Source organism: Ziziphus jujuba, chromosome 5 (assembly GCF_031755915.1).
Source record: "Ziziphus jujuba cultivar Dongzao chromosome 5, ASM3175591v1".
NCBI lineage: Eukaryota > Viridiplantae > Streptophyta > Magnoliopsida > Rosales > Rhamnaceae > Ziziphus > Ziziphus jujuba.
The window spans coordinates 9,488,395-9,504,484 of record NC_083383.1 but is presented as its reverse complement, the minus strand read 5'-3'; the positions used below and the strand labels follow the sequence as shown (position 1 = coordinate 9,504,484).

The 16,090-nt window shown below is 32.8% G+C and overlaps 3 protein-coding genes across 4 annotated transcripts; 1 reads left to right on the top strand and 2 right to left on the bottom strand.

The window, feature by feature from the left end:
• Positions 1-742: 742 nt before the first annotated feature.
• Positions 743-4,444, bottom strand: LOC107420660 (uncharacterized). The gene is made up of 7 exons (XM_048475523.2): positions 3,730-4,444; positions 3,196-3,527; positions 2,156-2,495; positions 1,704-1,852; positions 1,512-1,605; positions 1,157-1,228; positions 743-1,050 (listed from the first exon to the last, which is right to left on the bottom strand). Exons 1-7 carry the CDS (start codon positions 4,288-4,290, stop codon positions 1,006-1,008), a joined length of 1,593 nt encoding a protein of 530 aa, XP_048331480.2. The 5' UTR covers positions 4,291-4,444; the 3' UTR covers positions 743-1,005.
• A 355-nt stretch (positions 4,445-4,799) lies between these two features.
• LOC107420651 (uncharacterized) lies at positions 4,800-8,957 on the bottom strand. The gene is made up of 3 exons (XM_048475524.2): positions 8,026-8,957; positions 6,430-6,510; positions 4,800-6,104 (listed from the first exon to the last, which is right to left on the bottom strand). Exons 1-3 carry the CDS (start codon positions 8,402-8,404, stop codon positions 5,734-5,736), a joined length of 831 nt encoding a protein of 276 aa, XP_048331481.1. The 5' UTR covers positions 8,405-8,957; the 3' UTR covers positions 4,800-5,733.
• Positions 8,958-11,687: 2,730 nt separating this feature from the next.
• Positions 11,688-14,253, top strand: LOC107410133 (D-amino-acid transaminase, chloroplastic). Of its 2 annotated transcripts, XM_048476415.2 has the most exons (5): positions 11,688-11,962; positions 12,166-12,212; positions 12,556-12,761; positions 13,074-13,747; positions 13,851-14,253. In XM_048476415.2, the coding sequence occupies exons 1-5, from the start codon at positions 11,797-11,799 to the stop codon at positions 13,943-13,945; spliced, it is 1,188 nt and encodes a 395-aa protein (XP_048332372.2). In that variant the 5' UTR covers positions 11,688-11,796; the 3' UTR covers positions 13,946-14,253. The 2 variants fall into 2 exon arrangements, with proteins under 2 accessions (XP_048332372.2, XP_048332373.2); XM_048476416.2 differs by lacking the exon at positions 12,166-12,212 and having other exon boundaries at positions 11,781-11,962.
• The last annotated feature ends 1,837 nt before the right edge of the window (positions 14,254-16,090 follow it).

The window sequence follows — 16,090 nt, the reverse complement described above, 5'->3', positions numbered from 1 at the left end:
AAAAAGAATGAAATTTTGGTCTTGTTATAATTTAAACAACTAAAGTAATTTGAAAACTAAAAAAAGATTAACAAAAAAATGTGTAATTAAAACCCAAAAAAAAAAATTGCAGCTTAATCTTTCTACGATCAAAACAAAAATTAAATAAGAATTTTATATAAAAAAAATACATATATATTTTTTATTATTAACTAATTGTATTAAATAATTATACTAAAAAATATTAATTAAACTGTTAAAATATTATAATTATGTTAAACTATCGTGATTAGAGATAAATAATTATTTATTTATTTATTTATTTATTTATTAGGAGCTTTCGACATAAGCACGAGTTTTATTTATTTATCTTTTTCAAGCCGAAACGGTCCTCGTTCAACCCCAGAAATTGCCATGAAATGATGTTTTCACACTCATTTTCACTTTTCCCATAGCAGACAAAGATTTAGTTATATCAAACTCAAAAGGATAGCGGAAATGGACAATCAGTTTAATGCCAAATGAAGGTTTCCTCAATTATGAGCGATGGTAGAAACATTAGTCATTCCGTTCGAGCAATGGAGACAATATACCGAAATAAGCATGGAATCCCCGAGGCTCTACATGAACCAATAGGCTCTATGGTTCTAATCTGATGGCTCCATATAACTCAAGTAAACTTGAGGTGAGAAATAGACGAGGCATTTTGGATGCTTAATACACTGTTTCAAACAAATATATTGCCAAAATTGCAAGCTACCTGTATGTAAACCTCATAGAAGAGGGTTTCTCTTTTACCTTTAAGTTGACAGAGCAAGATGTCAAAATTACATTTAAAGACCTAACCACATCCGCTAAATGAAAAAACAAGGCATGTGACAAATGGATAAATTAACCTTAAAAAACGAAAGCCGAAAAATAAAAAGAAAAAAAGAAGAAGATAAATTAAAGAGTATCTAAGCATCGTCATAGACGTCAAAAGAGCAAAAAGCTTAGCGAAACCAACTCTTGAAAGTGACAGACAACTCATTCAAGCTTAATCCTGTCCATATCATTGATCACCCCTTCAAGCTGTAATCAGAAAAGGTCGAGAGAAAAAATCAAGATCCCATCAAACACTGAATACCAACAATTCATGTATGGAAGGAAACAGTATAACAAGAAACAGTGTAAATACCTTGACAATCTGGCGCAAAAAGTAATCTCCATACTGCTTTGTTGGTTTAGATTCTACCACAACAATTATATCCTGCATCAGAATGAAAGAGTCACTTGCAGCAACATAAAGTTCAAAGTTCTTTTAATGAATTTGCAGTTTCCATTTATGTAATTCTGCATGCCTACTTTTTAACAGTATTTTTGTGATTGGTTATTTGCATCGAATTAGATTCTACTTTATACTTAATATTGCACAAGAAGACATTTTACACACATTCATGAAAAAAAAAAAAAAACATATATATATATATATGAAAGGTCATCTAGCAAAAACAGAAGGCCTAGCCACAACATAACAAGACGAATAGACATACATCATCAATGTAGAAATCTACATCAGCATTAGAGATAACTTTTCCATCACTGTCAACGGCATGTGTCTTGTGCTTGTATGTCATCAAAATAGTCCTGTCAATAATAACAGAAAATAAGCTCAAACTAATTTGTCATTTAATACACAAGTCAAAATGGGCACCGCAAGTATAAATAAAATCCTCGTTAATTACCTCAAAGTTGACTCATCCACTTCCATGTAATTTGCAAGTTTCCCAAGAGAGATGGTTGAATAAACTTTCAAGAAAGTCCGCACCCCTGATAATAGTTGTTGTTGCTTCACTTCATACAGAAACAATTTCAACTGAAGTCTATAGGCATCCTGTAAGAACAAAAATCAATTCAGCAAGGGAGAGAGAGCGAGCCTCCATTGAAGCATACTGTTTTAGCAAATAATTCCTCCAGCTAAAACTTAAAAGCTAAAATTAAAAAATTAAAAAGCAAACATAAATCTAAATCACTTGAAAAAAACTTAGGTATTCCTGCCAACAAAAGCTAGCTTTCAAGCTTCAGTGACCTTGCAAAGTCCAATTAACTTGGTAAAATTATTCTTTCGTTTGTTATGTTTACATGGTTAACTGGTTAATGACGAGAAAATAAGTTTGGATTCAAATCTCTGACATACCTGGTTGTAATTGACAAGAGGCTCGTCAAAATTTGGAGCTGTGGGTGTAATGAACTTCGGACATGCATATGAGAAGAGCTCATCATAGATAGCAAATGCCTCATCATCGTATCTTTGCATTCTGATCATCTTTTCACCATACTTCTCTCGCAACTGAGAGTTTACAGTTTCCTCAACAAGCTTCACTTGAGGACAAAGTGAAAGGCAAATTGCCAACAAAGCATACATCTGTTCATTCTTCTTTAGTATCTGCTCATACTGTGGAGATTTCTGATGGTACTGTTTGGTTTTATAGATGTATAAAAGAATCTTATTGAATTCACGGATGGCATCCACATATCTGTAAAAGAACAAAGAAACATAGAACATTACCAGAAAAGCAGTAGATTGATATCTCATAACAACAAAAATCATAAAACCATTTAAGAAAAGCATTTTACATTTTACTTGTATTCACCACAATGAGTCAATCACATCCCTTCTACAAAAGAGGAGTCTAAACATCTAGAATATATAACACAATGGAAAAATAACAAAATCAATAAATTTCATAAGAGAATCCATTCTCAAAGAATTCACACACGCCTAAAGATTTTCTACTCATTTCCCACATGAAGGACTCAACCAGAGGTTTATGGAGATTGGTGCAGACCAAAGGTTTTTATTTGAAGTCCTAACTGCAAACTTCAGAAGGCACCTAGCAAATATATGAAGACAGAACACAAGAACTACATGACGTCCAAAGTATATTGTTGGCTACTCAGAATAAGCAACTCTAAACAAGATGGCAGAGCCAAAGCTAGTCACAATTTTTTAAAACCAGTACATGGATGGATTATAAACTTTGACCAAAATATTATTCAATAAGATAACCGAAAATTAAAGTATCTAAAATGACAGGAACTCATTATGAGGATTAACATGTTAAACATTATCACATAAAAAACAAAAGAGAAAATAAACAAGGAGTTTGAGTACCTTGGCATGCAAACATAAAAATATAGGTAATTATCACAATGACCGAGACAAAGAGCACGTACCTCCTCAACATAAGATTGGCAAAGCCATAATGATAAATGGTTGTGATGTGGCTTCCAATAACAATGGTGTAAACACCTTGTTGGCTTATATCAATGGGAAGCAAGCGTTTCAGACCAGTACTATAATCACCTAAAAGGCAGTGAACTCGCAACAATCCGACCATACTGAAATATCCCAGAACCTTCAAAACATTACTTCCACCTTTATAGTCATACCCATCAGTAGCAGTAAATTGTTCAAGCCCTTCCTTCTCATGCTCGAGGATCTGAATAATCATGGACTTCTCAACAAGAGCTTCGAGGAAGTTAAGCACACCGTACACATTCCAAGCCTGCAATGGAACAATTACGCTTATCCTATAGCTCTTAACGTAATAGCAACTGACATAAAATGATTTATAAATCATCAGCTTTCAGGACCAAACCATTACAAAATAAAAACATCAGAAAAGGCTACTGTCCTACTCAGTTCCATAAAATCTATTAGTAAAAATTAAACAGCGTAAAAAAATAATAATAAAAAAAATAATCTACCTGATCATACTGCCTAAGAAGCGCAATTTCCTGTTCGGTCTTGTTCTTCATTTTGGCCCTGTACTGACAGAAACTCTGGAACTGATAAACGAACTCATCCACCATGTCCCACAACCACTGGTTCGGCAATTGCATATTGACGACGCCGTGCAACACCACCTGGAAGAGACTGCAGTAATTGTCCCAGGAATCGATCCTCTGCTTGAGAGTCGGCGATAGCCTCGCATAGAGATGCCGGAACCACATCTCCCTGTAAAGGAGGCAGAACACGTGGTCGTTGTCGACGTAGTGAGCCACAGCGTCCACGGACGGCCACGGAGTGTCCTTGAAGAGCCGCTCCGACAGTGTCTGGAACGACGACTCGTACATCTGGTGGATTTCGTACACATTCTTCTCGCGGATGTAGCGGTACAGATGCACCACGAATGATTTCACCGAGTCAGGGACGAAGTTCGGGTCGTAACGTAGGTCTTGGCCTGCTGCTGATGATGAGCGGTTAGTGGCGGACGACTCGTCGTATCCAACTTGTGCGTCGTCGTAGTCGTAGTCGTAGGACGCCATTGGTCAGAGACCTCGAAAGAATGAAGCTTTGTACTAGGTGGTCTGGCTATGAAGTTAGAGTTTGGCTCTGCGAGGGGAGCCACCGAAAAAATAAAACGCAAATCGAGGAAAGGGAAGGGAACAACGAGAGAAGGGAGAAGAGGAAGCAGCGTTAGGGTTTACCGAAACAACAAACAAACGGATTTGAATTGGGCTCGGGTGGGTTTGGGTTTCGGAGTTTTTTTTATTAGTTAAGCCCGTTGGTGATTATTATCCAACCCAAACAACCCCTGATCAACCAAATAGCCCTTCAACGGAGACTATAGCTTTACTTGGAAAATATAGAGAAATTGTGGTTGATTTATTTGTAATCCAAAAATAGTTTTATATAATTCATAAAATTCAAAAATAATATAATTATAATAATTTAATATACTACCATATATAGTTTTCAAATTTTATATGTATAGTATTTTTTATATTTAACGAAAAATAATAATAATAATAATGTATAGAAAAAGACAGAGAGATGTTACCATTTAAGCCATGCATGGGGATGGCTTTTACTAATATTTCCTTAGAAGCGCTTCCATTTTGGTTAAAAGCACTTTTAAAAGCCAAATGCATTTCTGAAAAACTATACAAATACTTCCAAAGTAATTTTGAGCTTTAAAAATGAAAACCAATTTTTTTAAAGCTACAGCCAAACAAAACCTTAATCATCCACTCTAAATGCCCGAACGAGACAGGGAAATATAATCTCATTGTGCTACTGATTTGACACACTTGATAAATGGACGACAAATTTCTTTGCAAAAAGAGGGCCTAATAAGCAAATAATTGTAGTGTAAGAAGTTTTGAATTGTGCAGGTTTGATCGAATGGGAGCTTGATTCTTTATCCGTTGCACGAACTATTTCCCCTCCATTTGTCTCGAACCAGACTGAAAAATGTTCAACTCGAACTGTCCTTGGATGCCAATCATCCAGATAACTCTACTAGGGGATTGAAATGCATACATACACTAGGTCAACATGAGATGCTCAAAAGCTAGTCCTTGTTTTGTCATACACCTCAAAATCTGTTATAAAAAACAGAAAACTGTTTTTGAATTACATGGCTAAAACAAGGGCTAAGCTTTTTCACTACTTCGGTTCCAAAGCATACAAATATATACCGTTCAATTATTCACAAGCTATGGAGATATGGAAAATAGAATACTGAAAAACTAGCGGCGCACAAAATGGACACCATTCCAATCCCTGTCATTAGCATTTCATTCGCATTTATCTGTTGAACCATCATGAAGCTGGCTTCTTTGATGAACAAAAATGAACTCTATCCTCTCCCAAGGCTGAAGTTGTAAAACAAAATTGCCAGGAAGCTGTTTAGTTTTGAAGTGCTTTTCATTTAAAGGTTAGACTGTTTGTCTATTAGAGTTGGTCCATGTTACGTGAGGCACTTCCTAGTAACTGTCAGGTTCATCTTCTTCGTCAGAAGATAGGAGGGACGACCCCATCCAAGTCCTAAACCCTTCATTAACCCGCCTTTCAACCTCTGGTGTCACTTCCAAAGGACTTGCTTCCAACATTTCAAGTCCAAGGTTTCGACCACCAAAGTCTCCTTCATCTAGAATCATAGCTGCTTTCCTTCTAAGGAAAAAGGCACTTCCCCCATATAGAATAACCAGACTCCATGATGCAACCTCATAGCACCAGAAGAGGGGTAAAGAACAGCTGCTCCCTAATGTCAGGAGGCTTGAACCAAGAAACAATGCAAGAAGACCGAATATAATTGCAAAGACAGCATTCAAAATGGATAGACAGCGTACCCCACCTGCAGATTACAAATGGATAGTTTCAAGAACCATTTATTTGAGATTTGACATGTAATCCCTAGCTACCCTAAGAAAAGTTCTATGACTCAAGCTCAATTTGTCTCTCATATTTCTCTCATATCTATTGATGGAAATATGAAATCGAGCAGCAGCAATGAAAAATATCCCGGAAATTTCAGTTGCCTAGAAATCAGATTGATAATAATTTAAATCCTAGTTTTCCTTTTTCTAGCAATTACAACATTAAGGGAATGGACAGCCAAATATTCCCACAGAGAGAGAGAGAGAGAGAGAGAGAGAGAGAGAGAGAGAGAGAGAGAGTACCTCTTTTTGAAGCACAATAATTATTCTCAACCACCTTTAAGCACACATGTCTTGTTGGAGCAGAATAAGCAACAATGAACCCTGCAGGATGATTGCAAGAAGTTAACAACAATTTAAGAAATGCATAAAATATACTACCATGGAGTGTTTAATATAGTTCACGCAGAATCATGTAAAACGTCTATTTAAATGACAGAATTCAATACCAAACTAACCAACGCTTACCAAAATTTTGTGTTTTGTTACCTAAATTTGTTAAGAAATATGATTCTCCCAAAACAATGGAGTTATGTTGGCCATCAGTGAGATTTTATTCACACCCATAAATATTCTCACTCAATCACTTCTAACATTGTAATTTCCAGAGAATATATTAAGCTCAGCAATTTACAAAGTTAAAATAGAGCTCAGAAAATAAATATTGCAAGGTTTAACTATGCAATTATAACTTTTAAACTAACTCTTTGTTTAAGCTTTACCACATATGTGCTGTATGGTCTCAGTTACAGTAAAGGCCAGATTCTTGATCAATATCAACTAAAAGTAAGACAACAAAAATAGTTAATTTAAGGAATTTTACAACTTTTAACTCCGTCCACCAGCATTCTAAGATATGTAATTACCAAAAAAATAAAACCATCCAAGATATATACCAAAATTTCTTGGCACTCAAATATGCAGCTATACTAACATGCTCCATTAAATTCTTCACTACTTACCCTTCATTAATACCTTAATAGATAAATCGACTTGTCCTCAAAATCAAGTATTGAAAAGAGGGAAAGTGAGAGAAAAACCAAGTTTGACCCATACATGACATGAGACATGACAAAGCCTACAAAATCACCCATACATATTTCTCAAACGTCATAGCTATACTGACATGCTCCATTAAATTCTTTCAATACTTATCCTTCATTAGTCCCTTAATAAATAAATCGACTTGTCCTTAAAATCAAGTATTGAAAAGAGGGAAAGTGACAGAAAAACCAAGTTTGACCCATACATGCATGAGACATGACGAAGCCTACAAAATCACCTATACATATTTCTCAAACATCATAGCTTTAACTTCAATTTCAAAAAGTATGGACAAACACATTCTGTTCACATATCATATCACATGATATTCAACATCTTCTTAGTTATTTGGATGTAGTAAATTTTAGTAACCCAACTGAAGAGATGAACAGTCAGAAAAATAGTAGCCAATAGACAAACAAGAAAAAAGACATCACGGCAGGTTAGCCTACCAACACAAGCAACTGCGAATGGAAAACTAACTTGAACTCACAAAACTAAGGAATCTGCCAAATGCAAATTGCAATAAATTCTTGTAAATTTTTACATAACACATTTTCAATGCATGAAACAAGTGTAGGATGATGGATCCTCAACTGTAGAAAGCTTAGTACCTGTCAGTTGGCTCCATTAGGCAAATGTTTACCATAAATAACCCAGTAATTCAAAACACAAAAAATTCAAAACTCCAATACCATTTTTGTTTCCCTTCAGTTCTTAGCAACCAAATTAGAACTTCAAATATTAAAATTAAAAAAATAACAAAAAATAACAAAAGGCTTAAAATCTCCGTACCAGCAATTAGATATACTGCGGTTACTGAGAAAACCATCATGGAGGGAAGGAACACAACCATCCAGTAATAATCCACAACCTCCTGGTCGGTAAGATAAAAAGCTCCAGGAAACAGATCAGGATCACCTTCTTCTTTCACATCCACTGGCAGCCGCTGAAGCCTCCGGTCACTGCAGAACGGCCTTTTCGCAATGTCGCTCGGGAAAACAATGTTCAAGCTAATAATCGTGCATATGATAAATAGAAGGGAAACGAAAGCCATAAAAGCCACAGATAGAGGTCTTTGAAGTTTGCCCCATGCTCTTTCTTCTTCCCGGATGCACTCATATTCGTGCTTAGGCATGAACGCCTGGCGAAGCGCGTCGCCAATTATCGCCATACCCAGAATCAAATTTCTAGCGAAAAAAATTAGCCCTAATTAAAGTAACTTTCCACCTTCAATCAGATCAGTGATCCATTGTCTTGAACACACAGATCATAGTAACATTTCCCCAAAAAAAAAAAAAAAATTTTGCTAGTTCTAAATTTCTTACAATGTAAAGCAATTAAATTAAAATTAGAAACCCAGTATTAGATGGGAAAAATTTAGCAAACCCTAATTGCAAGATTATGAATAATTGAATATTAGGACCAGGGTTTTAAATTTGGGAAATTTGTTTGGAGGAACTGAGAAAGCGTAGTTTTTCTTTTTATTCTATAACTGAGAGAGTAAAGCAAGGAAGAGGAAGATAGGAAGGGGAATTTTGGTTTTGAGTCGGTGCTTTCGGTTTCAGATATACGAACGGCAAGTCAGCGCCACTTTCTCGCATTTTCTGGTTCTTGGATTTGGCGGGTTTTTTCATGTGCGGAGGCGCGTAGAGTTACCAACCGTACCATAACCTACGCTTCCAATAAATTTTGATCCATTGGGGTCCACCAACCGGTTCGAGCCCATTTTAGAAGGGAAAAAAAAAGGAAGAAATTGTTGTTTGGATCGCTTTTGGGTTAATCCACAAGTTTTGTTGGTCTGAGAAACATGTTGGTGTATGACTCAGCTTCCCACTAAAGTTTCTAAAATTGTCGTTTCTATCCCATAATAAATAAAGGTAGACGACTGCGGTTGCGCTAGACAATACTTTAAAAGGTGAAAGGCACTTTTACAGGAAGCATAGCACTTGTTTTTTTTTTAACAAATCATCTTTGTCTATAGATGGATATTATTCTTCTTATAATTGCATTTTAATATTTAAAGCATCTCCCAAGATTATTAAATATTATTAAAATTTTAAAGAATATAAAGGTATGGTCAATTCCAAAGTAGTTTGTCAATAATAAAATATGCATAAAACATATTTAAAATTGTTAATTAATTATATATTTTTATTAGTTTTTTAAAATATATGTAATTTGTAATAATTTTTTAAAAAATATTTTATGATATTTAACAGAGCCTTTGAAATTTTGAACAAAGATAGATTGCTAATTCAGATATAAGTTGAATTATCATTTTTTTTTTAATTTGAACTAACCAGATGTGGATTTTATTTCTTTTATATTTTCTCTAACAATTCACACCTTAACTTTTATGATCCATATTCTCATTAGAAATGCTATTCTACTTTGGCCATAATGCATATTAAACTTATGAATTTTAAATACTCCATATTGAGCTTGAAATTTATAATTACTTTCATAATACTCCAAATGCTAAATTAATTTATAAATTGACTAGCAAAAAACAATATAGATTTTCAATTTACAAACAAAACAAGAAGAAAATGACAGGTTAATCAATTAATTAATGAGAAAACTCTCTTAATTTTTAAATTTTTGTTAGCCAATTAAAAATTTAACTAATGTAAAACATATTGTAGATCAATGATCTAATATAGAATGTTTTAAATTCCAAAATTAACATATAATAAAATCAAAACGTAAGATATTAAAATCCAATTAACTGTTTTTTCAGAAAAATTTAATGAATACATTTAAAAGTGAACAGGCAATGAAAACTTACGGATGACTATGTTTGTCATGTATACAAGGTTATTCATTCAATAGCCAAAATTATACTTATTAAAAACTTAAATTTTGTTTTTCAACAAATTCAATTAAGTAATGCGGTTGCGAGTTGATTTTCTATTCTGATGGAGAGATGAAAGAATAGCTTAAAAAAAAACTGCCTTTGAATCATATTATGAAATATATTTGGAAAATAATTTATATTTTGATCGGCTTTTTATTGTATCGATAGATCCATTTGCTGTTAGCTGTGCTAATTAAAAATAATGTACTATTATTGCAATTGATAAATTATCCTTTTAAAAGTCGGATATTCTATGAAGTTATATTTTTTTATTTTTAATGAAACACATAAAAATAATGTGCTATTTATTGCACTCGAGGAATTATCTTTTTTAAAAATCAGATATACCATAAATAATGCACACGCGTATTAAATTTATATCATGTGAACTATATGATGATGCATTATATTATTTTTGGTAATATAATAATATAATGATAATATGCTTATAATCAGCTACATATACAGAATGTAATTATATCATGTGAAAATATAACAGCTATTGATTAATAAAAAGAAAAAATGATTGGTTCTTAATATGCAAATATACACAGAATTTATAAACAAACAAAAAAATACAAAATATGGATGATTGTGCTTGACGTGGAATTAATGATGGTGGGTGAGATATCGGTAACCGCTTTGTCCCCCAAAAAAAAAAAAAAAAAGAAAAAAAAAAAAGAAAAAGAAAATGGTAACCGCGGTAGGAGGAAGGTGCACGTAGCCTGTACTGTGGAGGTCAGAGTAAAAAAAAAAAATTGAAAAGGGGGCCTTTCTGGACTCTGGTCACTGCTTACTAACTGCCAAGGGGCCCATTTGGGAGTGAGAGGAAAGAAAAGAACAGAAAAGAAAAGAAAAAAAAAATATATATATATATATATATATTTATAATAATTATTTATTTAAATGATTACTTAAAGAAAAAGGGCAAAAAAGGAAGAAGAAAAAGATAAAAAGTAATTAATGTAGTTTATATTTTATAATGCTGTTGATCTAAGTGGACCTGAAACATCAGATGATGCTGTTTGTTATTGAGGCTCAGAGAGTGGATTTGCCAACTCTAGTTCAAATGCAAGGCAAATAGCAAAAGAAGAGCAATAAACGGTAAATTATAATATTACAATAAAATAATTTTTAATTAATAAAGATAATATTATAATATTTAAAAATTGTATCAATTTTTTTTTAAAAAAATTTAAATGGAAAATTGAATAGTTAAAATATGTATAATTTATTTTCTTTTTCTTTCATTTTTATAATCAAAATAAAAGAATTAAGTCATTTCTTTTCTTTTCCATTCTACTTTTTCAATCCAATCCAAACACAGTAAAAGTGATTTTCGAAATGTCATTTAATTAATTTAAAAAAAAATCAAAATCAATTACTTTTTTTATAACAAAATCACTAAATTAAAAAATATTTTTACCCTTTATACGGCTTTTTTATTTTATTTTTTCAAAGATTTTACAGCGCTCTTAAACCTCCCAAAAATCACCCGGGCTTTAATTCTGATTGGAAATATGTCGTTTTCTAATTTTCCTTGTACCGTTGACCATACAAATACAAATAAAATAATGGAGAGCTCTTTGTCTTTTTTTCTGCTTATACATATGAATCTCTCTGCTCGACTCAAATAGTGAATACCAAGTAACCAGGCCAAGGGTCTTCTCAAAACTCCTCTCTGCTTTTGTTCTTTTTGTTTTTCCATGGCCGCTTCCATCCCATCCGTCCCCAGACCCATTTACCAAAACCCAGCTGTATACGTTTCTAAAGCAATTCCGAAGAATCTTTCATTATTATCAGGACCTGGGTTTCGGAATTTTCTTATTCATGGGTCCTTTAGAAATTCAACCAGGAATGAAGCTTTGGGAGGTAAAGTAATTTTGACTTTCTCTTCCTAGTTCTTTGGTTTATTTTATGCTTCGAATTTATTATCTTTCTCAAAATGATGATGTATATAGCTTATTCGAGATATGATCACTGTGATTTTTTGGGACAACTAAATGTTTTTTTTTTTTTTACTTAATTTAATTGGTACGTAATTGAAATGAAAGGCGACCTATTGTTTGTGGCAGATTGTAGAATTCATACGTCTGATATCCCACTTCTAAGTTGTGCAGAGGTTTGCTTTCGCCAAATAATTTATTCTTTTAACGGTATTTGTATGTCATTGCTCTTCCTTTTTGCAGATTGGGTTTATAGGTGTTTCTTCTTAATCTTTACCATGTGTAAAACAGAGGAAAAAGGAAAGAAAATTAATCTGGATTATGATAAGGGAATTTAGTTAATTGGTTCATCAATTTTAATGTTTTATGCAATAAACATTATCGAAGAAAATCTTTCTTGTTCTTCAGTCTCGGTTTTCTTCATTTTCTTTTATTCTTGACACGAGAAATGGTGATTTTTTTTTTATTTTTTTTATTTTTAATTGTTGCTAATGTTGCTGTATTGACGTTTCTGCTAAGGCAATTGCAAATCTAAAAACTTACCGAGCAATTGAAAATCTAAAATCTCACGGAGTAAACAATAAAGGCAACCAAAAATTCCTGGCCATGTACTCTAGCATATTTGGTGGAATAACAACAGATTCAGCTGCCATGGTGATTCCTATAGACGACCACATGGTCCATAGGGGTCACGGTGTCTTTGACACTGCTGCCATTGTAGACGGGTCAGTAATTCTCTACTCGAAAATGCTGTGCTTATGCTTTGAGAACTCAAATATGCATAGAACTTTAAGTATGTGAATTTAGTAGAACAAAAAGTAGAAAAAGAAAAAAATAATAATAATCCTATACCAATGAACTCGGAATTTTCAATCTTTTTCTGGCTAGTGTAGAAGTATCTGTATTTATAACCTCACATTAATCATGGAAGTTTATACCCTGTGAACTGTAGATGCTGATTCTTGCTGAGTTTTAATACTCATTAGGAAATTTCTAATGAAATTCGTTTTAATTTTATGCATCTTTTACATCCCCAGACATCTGTATGAGTTGGAACAACATCTTGACAGAATCCTAAGATCAGCAGCCTTGGCCAAAATTAATCTACCATTTGATAGGGATAGCATAAGAAGCATACTTATACAGACAGTGAGTGCCTCAAACTGCAGGAATGGATCGCTGAGATACTGGCTTTCAGCAGGACCTGGTGATTTCCTTTTGTCTCCATCTGCTTACCTTAAACCAGCTCTTTATGCTGTAGTATACCAAGATCAATCACCTTTTGATTCAAAGGGAGTCAAAGTAGTAACTACGTCGATCCCAATAAAACACCCTCAATTTGCAACCGTGAAGAGTGTGAATTACCTTCCAAATGTTCTTTCCAAGGTTGAAGCTGAAGAAAAGGGTGCATTTGCAGCCATTTGGCTGGACGATGAAGGGTTCATAGCTGAAGGGCCAAACATGAATTTGGCATTTGTTACAGAAGAAAAGGAATTTCTAATGCCTCAATTTGACAAAATTCTTAGTGGATGCACGGCTAAGAGAGTTTTTACTCTTGCACAAAAGCTGGTTGGGGAGGGCAAGCTTCATGGAGTTAGAGTAGGGAATCTGACCGTGGAGGAAGGGAAGAAAGCAAGTGAGATGATGCTTATTGGCAGTGGAGTTCTTGTTCGTCCCGTATTATATTGGGATGAACAAGTTATTGGCAATGGTAAGAAGTTTTTAGTGATATTCGATACATTTCCTAATTGTTGGATTGAAGAAACTCCTAATATATAGTTGATAAATTGATGTAATTATTTGCTTTTTTGTAGGTAAAGAAGGTGTTGTGACTCAAGCTCTCTTGAATCTTCTTCTTGAGGACATGAAAACCGGACCCCCTACTGTTCGAGTGCCTGTTCCTTATTGAGTTATTTTTCTTCTGTTGTTGGCATTTTGATGAAATTTAAGCACCAGAAAAATGCATCTCGATCTAGCTAATTATGATGTCCTTGTGAGTCTCTTTAGCAAGTTACTGCTGGCTTTTCTGTTATAGTGGGGCTACCCCTGTTGGCATATTCCCCATTTTCTTCAGTTGGAAAAAAAGAAAGAGAACTTTACAATTTGCATAGCATCCTTGTAAAAGGTGATTGCAGTTGGTGTAAAAAGGTAACCACTGTGTATGCTTCATTTGTTAATAAAAAAGGTACTGAAGAAAGGATTTTCTGTTGTGATCAATGGCTTTATTTTAATTTTTAGAAACAACAATGTTACAAACGGCAAGGTGGTTACTATGGACTATGTAGCACAATAACCTCATTATTAAGATAAACTAAATATAGATAAGTGAAAAAAAAAATAATGATATACATTATTTTGTTCTATCAGTTATTAAAAAATTTGATGTTAGTAAACAATTTGATGTCCATTATATTATTGTTTCTTTTTTTTTTTTTTATGGGCATTATATTATTGTTTCCAAAAAAATATATATTTTTAGCGAATAGCTTATACCATTTGGAAATTAATCCTTCCGGAATGCAGCTTGTTTCTGTATCATATGAAAAACAGTACAGGGGCTAATGCATAACAGATTGAAAAGTGAATGAAAAGGGAAAAGGAAAATTGAAATGGGTAACTCACTGATTATTATTTCAACAAAAACAACAACAATAATAATAATAATAATAATAATACTAATAAACCTCACTGATTATTATATTATTCTCTCTCTCTAACATTTTTTTTGTTTTTTTTTTAACTTTCAAACTCTATATGTACTTGCAGACCTATATGATTGATCGTATTTAGAAAATGCATAGCCTGCTCCATTTTCCTCTGCTGTTGCACAAAGGGACTGCCAATTTTTCATTATATTAATTTATATATATATATATATATGCGCTGGTATGGATCATTGCGGAAACTTTACAAGTATCAGTCATCAAAGAAACCGACAAAATCTAAACTATTTCCAAAGAAAATTGCATTATATAAAGAGCTAGTGGAGCATCTATATATGCTTTTTAAATATGATTGTGTAGTTGTTATCCAAGCATTGCTTTGCAAAAAGTGGTGCATATTTGTTTTTTTCGTACTTTGTTTTTCCATTCTATAATAGATACACTACAACACTTAAATTACTGCCATAGACAGAGAATAGTATAGTGGGTAGTTTTCTGAAATCAAGACTTGTTTAGTTCCTTGTGCATCGTTTATTTCTATTTATCTACATTTTTTCATATATATTTAAGCATTTCGGTTGGTTCAATGTAGTTTTTCGTTTGGATTTTTTCTGCCCCGAGCCCGTGTACGAATCTTGGAATATTGCGAGCGATTGTCAACTCTTGTACTTGATTAGGAATCCATACCTTTGGAATTGTGTTTGATATGAAAGAGAAAATTTCCTTTTTACAGGGGAAAACTTGATACATACAAATCCAAAATTTAAGCCATATGAATTTTTTAAAATTTTCACTAATTACAATTTAGTTTCAGCTGTTGTAAAACACAATCTGTTCTCTACAAGATATAATGATGTAATTAAACAAACAAAGAAAAACACTGATTTTTTAAAACACAAAAGAAAGTTAATAATATTTTTGAAATCAAATTGATTAAATTATATTTAAATTAAATTTTAATTAATATGTGATAGAGATTATCCATATCTTATTAGAAGCTTTAAAATTCCTCCTAAAATAGAAAGAACTAAAAGTATAAATAGGGGAGTATATCATAAAAAAGTTCAAAAATTAAAAATTATTATAAGAATTATAAATATACATAGAGGAATATATCATAAAAAATTGATTTATTAAAAATTATTGAGGTTTACAAAGAAATAAAAGAGATCGAATGTAATTAAACTACATACTATTATAAGAATCAAAAAATATATTTACAATTTTGAAGCAAAACAAATATATAAATATATACACACACGTTATATTTAAACAATATAGGTACATCACTTAGGGGGATGCATTCAATTTAGAATTTAAAAGATTTTAAAAGTCTTTTAAAGTTTTGAGGTATTCGATTTAGATTTTAAAGGAGTCCATACAAATCTAAT